The sequence below is a fragment of the Macaca nemestrina genome, chromosome 5, assembly GCF_043159975.1.
Source record: "Macaca nemestrina isolate mMacNem1 chromosome 5, mMacNem.hap1, whole genome shotgun sequence".
In the NCBI taxonomy this organism is placed as follows: Eukaryota; Metazoa; Chordata; class Mammalia; order Primates; family Cercopithecidae; genus Macaca; species Macaca nemestrina.
In genome coordinates this window covers 135,675,884-135,683,994 of record NC_092129.1, presented here as the reverse complement: position 1 = coordinate 135,683,994, position 8,111 = coordinate 135,675,884, and the positions used below count along the sequence as shown (strand labels likewise).

At 38.4% G+C, this 8,111-nt stretch overlaps 1 protein-coding gene across 1 annotated transcript in view; it reads right to left on the bottom strand.

Annotated features, from left to right (window-relative positions):
- Nucleotides 1-416: 416 nt before the first annotated feature.
- Nucleotides 417-8,111, bottom strand: part of LOC105490917 (adhesion G protein-coupled receptor F1) — a 44,549-nt gene continuing 36,854 nt past the window's right edge. Inside the window, exons 13-15 of the mRNA XM_011756898.2 lie at nucleotides 7,953-8,012; nucleotides 4,283-4,349; nucleotides 417-3,076 (exon numbers count right to left, since the gene is read on the bottom strand). Of these exons, the coding sequence (XP_011755200.2) occupies nucleotides 3,021-3,076; nucleotides 4,283-4,349; nucleotides 7,953-8,012 (183 nt within the window). The 3' untranslated portion in view covers nucleotides 417-3,020. The remainder of the gene's footprint in view (nucleotides 3,077-4,282; nucleotides 4,350-7,952; nucleotides 8,013-8,111) is intronic.

The window sequence follows — 8,111 nt, the reverse complement described above, 5'->3', positions numbered from 1 at the left end:
TCACTCTCCTAATTATCTTACATTATACAAGACGCTGTCTTAAAAGCAGACGGGAGTTAGAGACTCTCCTTGCAGGCTTAATGTTGTAAGTGGCCAAGTTGGAAAAGCCCATGTGGCAAAAAAAATATGGGTGGCCTCTAGGGTCTGAGGATGGACTCTAGCCAATCGTCAGCAAAAAGCCACCATTCTCATTCCCACAACCACAAGGGAACAAGTTCTGCCAACAACCTTAATCAGGTGGAAGTGAATTCTTCCCCACCTGAGCCTCCAGATGACATAACAGTCCATCCAGTACCTTGATGACAGCCTTGTGTAACCCTGAGCAAAGCACAAGCTTAGCTGTGCATGGAATCCATCCACGACCACTTTGAGATAATAAATGTGTGTTGCTTTAAGCTGCTGAGTTTGCCGCAATTTTGTATGCAGCAGTAGAAAACTATCATAATAGAAATGGAATAAACTATTATAATAGAAAACACAGTAATAGAAAATTAATACAATGCCATTCACTTTTTTACTATTTTATTGTTGTTTTAGTAGCATTTTGAGGTGAATGCATGCATAATCAGTGAATTAGACAAGCATGCACATACATGATATCCGATCAAACTTTTTTGTCTCTCATCATCCTCATGAAATTTATTCAGTGGGAAAAGTTTTTTCTTCCATCACATACATTCCAGTTATACACCAACATACTCAGGTAAGAGCAACATTTTGGTCATTTTAAATAGTTTGATAATTATGACTCCCAGTCTCCTATACTAAGAAGAAACAACAATAATTTAGTACTAAATTTTCCTTCCCTCCCCAACTGAGTCTTGTGTTGAGTTGCCTGCTTGCACTAGCGCATCTTCCCTTGCTGGTTGACATTTTTGCTAAGCTTTTCTTCCTTTCCTTCCACCCCACTTTGGGCACTGAGGTTTCTGGCCTCCCCTTCCCCAAGGTCCCAGAAAAAAAGAAATTTGTCTTATGAGATAGGGCCACCCTCACGTGGTTTCAGGGTTCTCTGGATAGTAATTGTGTATAATAAGAGAGAGAGCATTCAAGAACTCCCATAGAAATTCTCATAGCCTTGACTTCTCATCTTTAGCCTGTGCAGATTCTTTTGTATTCCAGATGGTCATTTGTGACTCCTTCCTCATCCCACAATCTGGCTTCACCTTCACTTCTTGATGCTGGGTTCCCTCCATCTCTTTGGGCAACCCCATCAGAGAAGACCTAAAAGAGCCCCATGCTGACCTTCACTCTTGCATGTCTCACCATGGTTCATGGGAAACACACATCCATTGCCCTGACAAACACTAGACATGCAGGCTAGTCTCAACACAGAACCCATTCAGGGCTCTACTACCAGAGCTGTGGCCACAATTCTAGGCAAGGATCAGAGTTCCGTCAATCATGCACCCTAATTGTTGTGGTTCCATAGAAAGCTATCTGAGAAATCTTCTCTCACTGAATTTGAGGTCAAGGAGCAGACATTCCTCCTTCTCTCAGTTTTGGGGGTAGGTAGAGTCAGAAGGCTCATAGAGCAGTTTTCTGCGAGGAAATCTTTCTCTTAAAATTCTCTGTTGCCTCTTGTATTTATTTGTGGGGTGTAGAACCATCTGACTGGTCCTCAGTCATTTCCTTTGAACATCTCACTTTCATATTTCATACGTGCTGCACCTTGGTGCCTTGTGGAAATCTAACGTTGAATTTCTTTTAGGTATGCTTATTTAATTGACCACCACTAACTAGAAGTTCCCCCAGCTGTCTTTATTTGCATCGCATGAAGGCTTTCCATGTCAGGAGGCTAAGAGACAGTCCTTAAGCCTCTCAAAACAGCAAGGATGAATCAAAGGTTTGGGTTCCTCTGGGCACTATGGTCAGGGCTGAAACTCAGGTAGGTGAGCCAAATATGATGGAAGTATGGAAGAGAAATGTTGCTTCACGTAGTATCAACTCCTGCTGCTCTATATGTCATCCAAAAGTGGCACTGGCCATACAAGAAAATAACTTCCACAAAGTGCCTATGGTGTATTATGAAAGAAAATAAGGATGTTTTAAGGTACCTCCCTGGAAGCTGACGACCAAATTCTCCCTTGATTTCTCTCTTACATAGAATTCTGGGAGTGGTGAACTGTGTAACTGACCTCATAAAGATTTACTAGAGCTGTAGGTAATTTTCAAGGCTTTTATTGGCTGTAGAAATGGTCTGGGAGACAAAAGTCCTAAAAATCCCCAATTCCCCTTAACTGACTTCACAATCTTTGGCAAGTCACTTTACCTCTTTGAGCCCCCATGCCCTCATCTCTGCACTAGGTCTGCCTTGACACTTCGGTTTGCAGGGTGTGGGACCAGATGAAAGTGCCTTGTAAACTGAAAAATGCCACATTACATATCAAATCACATTATTATACTTTCTGATAAATGGTTACAAAGCTATCTGAAATGGAAGTTTTCATTTTATTTCTGAATAACTTACAACGTTAAGTGATAGAACCTAAAAAGCAAAAGCAAACATAAAATTCAACTAGAAGATTTGAAAGACAAATTTTTTTTCTCTAGGAAATTTGCACTAATAACTTTTCCCCACGCCCCCCAACCAGTAATTTTTTAACAAGAAAATGAACATGGCCTATTAATTTATCTAAAGCTATTTCATCAAATTTTCTTACTTCAATCCAGATTATTGGAAATGGCATGTGAACAGTGCTGTTTTATGAAAATAGAAAGCATATTTATGGTCAAGGTACAACTGATACAATTTCCAGCAAAACCTGCTTTTCTGCATTTATGGAGCACTTTATTTGAATCAAATCACATGGAAATAAATCTTCTTTTCATTTAATTGAAGACAAAAGGGAGCAGTAATGAAACCACTGAGACATTCTTGTTTTATTCCCAGACCCCTAAATCAGAAAACCCGATCGAATACTGAGCATAATTTCTTCATTGACATTTATCTCTAAATGTCAAGTTGTTTTGAAAATTTTTTCTTGATTTTATGGTTCCTTGCCTTATTCAGTTGAGAAAAACTAAGTTAGCATGATGTCGTTGGAGGAATCTCCAGTATGAGAAAATGCATAATGGCCTGAAGGGGAAAAAGAGGATAATAATTATTGCTACTCTGTTGAAATCAAGCATGAGACCAAAACGAAAATTAGCCTGTAGATTATTTTACAACCAGGAACAGTTTCAAAAAGATTCTAGGGAAAGACAAAAAAAATGTGTTTGGTGGAGAGAAATAGCATTTCACCGACACCCCAGAAGCTTGCATTTGTCAAGTATCTCTTATTTGAGAAATATCATGTTTTTCAAATATTGCTGGGAAATGATATAAAGTAGATTGAGATCACAATATGTTATTGCTGGAAGAATCTTAGTAATCTCTTAGCTTTTTATTTTACAGGTGAGGAGCAAATGCCCCCAAAAGGTAGAGACTTATAAAAAGCACTCAAGCTAACTGGTGGTAACAACATAACCCAAGGGTCTGGGACAAGTACATTCTCCAGACACTTGAACTTTATCTGGAATTTGAATAATTTAAATGGGAATATAAAATGAGTTTCTCATTTTCCTGCGTTAATGATGACATTAATATAACTGAATGTGAAATGGGACTTGAACTCTTAAGTATGATTTCAACTTAACTTGTAAGGCAGTGTCTCCTCCTCCACTTCTATGTTCCAACCTTCTCTCTCCTCCAAGAATGCTGTGACTACTTGCAATGTTTAAACACTGGTCTTGCAGTTGCTGAATAGTGCAGACTTTAGTAACCGCCAGTCAATGAACATAGGGCCAATGCATGTCACAGGTGGAGGAGACAGTGCTCTTTCACTCTCCAGGTGTGGCCCCTTCCTGCCCAGGGGCATTTTAGGGAGGAGGACATGTGCAACATCAGGACACAAGCACCTGGCCACATGCCCACTGCTTGGCAGCTGGCACAAAGGGGTGATTCTCCAGTAAGGACATAAATGGTGTTAGTCTAACCACACTCCTTCCCCTCAAGGCCTCCATGATCAATGCCACAGATTTATATAATGTCAAACTGGGGAAATAGAGATAATTTGTGATGACCTTACATAAAGATACTCTCTGGTTCTCCATGAGCATCAAGTCGCCTACATTGTTCCGTCAGCCCTGAGCACAGCCTAGATGAACTCTGAAAACATGGCTGGCTGATAATCCCACACTTCTCACATGAGTTTCTTAGATGTTGCCATTGAAGTTTCTTCATACGGTACACTCATATTCTCTTTTCACACCTTTTATAACCTTTGGTTTAACTGTAACTCACCTTTGTTTTTCAGTGGGTTGAAAAGATTTGAGAATTTGGATTTGGCAGATAAATCTGATGAGTTTTGCTGTACAAAAGAAAAATGAGTTATTTGGATGTTAACAGCATTCTTTTACTGTTGGTCTGTATTTCCTGACTTCCTGATGTCATTAATGATTCTTTATTCCATTTTCATAGGTGTTATTCTCTTTTCAAGAATTTAGAATGGTTACTTTCTCACTTTCTTCTGCTTTAATCTATTTAAAATGCCTAAAAATTTATTTCCAAGTGAATACTGTGTTCCTGTATATTTTTGCAACTTCTAACAACAAACTAAAAAACAATTTTAAAGGTGGCATTATCCCTTTCCATGTCTATGCTTACATTTCTTTGGATCACATTTGTTAATAGAAGAGAAACCCATGGAGGAAAAACAGTGCTCCTACTAAAAATGGCTCCCAATAAAGCTTTGTTTTACTCTTGCTCATCTTAGCTCTCAAACCTACTTGTGAATGACACTTTGGTCATTATTACAGAGGCTATATAGAGTTCAATAATTTTAAAACTGAATTATCAAATTAAGTAAAATATTTGAAACAAAAAGCATGTACTTATTGGGAAAGATAAAAGTGTTTACATACGTTATACATTTTTCCACTCATTAGTTCATCATTCATTTGTCCATTAATTTACCATCTCATATTGAATGCCTTTGTGTGCCAGATGCTGTTCTAGGCACTGGGAATATTGGAAGGAAAAAATTTCATTCCCTGCTACAGTCTATGCCACGAGGAAACCAAACCAAGGTGGGAAAAGCATGTTCTTATAATATTCAGTAGATAGACCAGTGATAGCTTTTCAATTTTCACTGGTATTAAGGCACACTGAGCTCTGAAAAAAAAAAAAGCCACAAAAATAAGAATTAAAAAGATTTGAAACTTTCAAAGCAAAATAATTAATTTTCTGGAATTCAGGACTCAGCAAACATTTAATGCTATAACCCTTAAAAAAAATCCTAAGGTCAGGGATCATGGCACTTAAAATTGCATCCTGTACCATTTGGAGATAGGAATCTTAGGTTGCAACATACTCAACATGCTTCCCTGTGGTCTGGGAAGAAGCAGCCTCTTCAGGTTTGTGAAGTTATATGGGTCAAAGCAGTTGGCCAAATAACAGGCTCTGAGTTACTGGAAGTCAGATATAGGTCTGTAAATCTATTCTTTGTGGAGGGGGATCTGTCAAGGCCACCAGAGTCTGTGTCTTGAAGAATAGTTACAGAGAACATGCCTAGGGACAATGGAGGGTCAAGACAGGGGCCTGAGCATGGAGAGGATTTGGGGTCCATACGATGTGCTGTGGCTTGAAGGATGGTCTTTGCTGAGACTATTGCTAGCTCCTCTTTCATTCCCTTCAGTCAACTATCATAGTCTCACTTAACTCTTTCAACCAATTGCCAATGAGAAAATCTTTGAATCCACCTATGACGTGGAAGCCCTCCTGCCCCTACTTCAAGTTGTCCCATCTTTCCAGACTGAACCAATATATACCTCACATGTACTGACTGATGTTTATGTCTCCCTAAAATGTATAAAATCAAGCTGTAATCCTCCCATCTTGGGCATACATTCTCAGAACCTCCTGAGGCTGTATCATGGCTCATGATCCTGAACCTTGGCAAATAAACTTCTAAATTGATTGAGACCTGTCTCAGATACTTTTTCAGTTAGAATCCCAATCTATTCATGTTGCTCCTCCTGCATCAGTATGGTATTTCCTGTGCCAAGCCAAGCAGCTAATGCCTCCATCTTCAATCCAGCCATTCCCTCTGTCTTCCCAGAAGTCCTCTTCTGCCCATTATCCTCTTCTGCCCATTATCCTCTCTCTCTCTCTCTCATTTTTCAGAGTCTCTCTTCACTGGCTCACCCCTCCCAACATACGAACTTGTCACATCCTGGCAACTTCAACTGTAGCCTGTCACTACTGTCCTGGGTCTACGTCTGGTTAGCACTCTCACTGATTTTGCTCACCAGCGAGTTTCTTGGCAGGAATATTCATTAAGTGTTATCTCTTTCTCACCTTCTCGTCATCTATCATCTGGGGTCCTTGGGGTCCTGCTTTTTCATTCAAACTCTCTAAGAAAATTATGAATGCACATATTTTCTTCTTGAAAAAAATGTATATTGGTTTTAAAACAAATGAGCCACCTAACCAGAAACAAAAATCTCATTTTTGTCACCTAATTTGGAAATAAAATTGAGGAGAAGGTACAAATACAGACACAGCAAAAGCCCTCACTGACCACTGCTGCCTTCTGAGAAGTGTCAGTGCTTGATGTTAGAACCAGAGAGAAACGAAACAGCGAGAAACCGTCAGGCATTCTTGCTTTTGCTTTTGTTTTATTTTACTTGGGAGTATTTTTCCTTTGGTTTTCAAAAGAGAAAAATTTTGACTTTCTGCTTTGCAGAGTGGGGAGTGTCCTGTCTCATTATATTCACTAAAGGCTTTTTCTTTGATATAGTCACATGTGCTGTAATTTTCTCCTTTTCGTAAGTGTAGATAATGACTCATTAGTTTCACAACTTCTGGTTCGAGTGATTTTTAGTTCTTCCAGACATAAAATCTAAATCCCAGAATGTGAGAACTTCTGCTTTGAATAACTAGTCCAACATTTGTTTTCTACATTTGAGAAAATTGAAACTCAAGAGACAAAGTGACTTTCCTAAGATCACACAGTCAATTGGTTACGAAGTCAGAAATACAAGGGCAGGACTGGTCCTCTTGCTCATGTGATCCCTAATTCATAGCAGTGCTGTCTACTGAAAAATGCAGACCAAGAAAGATTTTTTAATGCCAGAGGAAAATTTCCTTATTTATTTTTATTTCAAAAAGTTATATTGTCACTTGTAAAAATCTCTAAATACCCGTATAGGTTTGGATGCAGTTAAGTCAGTTGACTTTTATAAAATACAGAAATTCTCTGCTTTAGAACTCTTTCTGAAAGGCCCTCAGTGCCTTGCTGAAAAACAAAAGTCTAAATAACATTGAAAACACAAAATATGTGTTCAAGTACTTTTGTTTCTAAATATACTATCCTCATATGGATTATACTTTTATGGCAAAGAATGAAACAGAAATCCTCCATTTCCTTAAAAACTTGTCAGTTTGTAGACTTAAGAGCTAAGATTGCAAATAACAGAATCAGTGATACCAGCCTAAAAAAAGAAAATTATTAATACATAATAATTTTATATATTAGAAGTTGACCAAATTTAAAGACAAGAATGTAACCAAGATCTCCCCTTTTATCTTTCTAGAGAAGGAAAAATGGTTTACAGAAGGTTTGGAAAATCAGATGAAGAAAAGGGCCTTGCTAGTTCTAAATATTGACAAGCAAGTCAGACTAAAGTAAATGCCATTGTTCAAAAGCGTTCACTCACAAACACCCACAGACCTCCATACTTAAGCATCCTTGTAAGTTTCCATGACTTCACAGTCATTCATTTGAACACTCATTCACTCAACAACTCTACTGTCGCTCATGTGCCAGGCTCCATGTCAGATACCAGGAATATCATGGTGAAAGAAATTCAAGGGGTTTACACAGAAGTTGACTTGCAGCAAGACGGTATAAAGAGAAGAATGCAAAACTGGAACTTCATGTATTAGATTCATGGCAATAGGAGATAATTACCTTTTCTGTTTGCTTCCAAGAACTTAAGGCAGACAACTTGTTGAACAGAAGTTGTCGCAGCTATAAGGGAAACAAAGAAATATTGAGGAGATACACATACAATCATATGCAGACAAATCAAGAATAACTGCAGCTTGAAATGATTATTTAATAGTATTA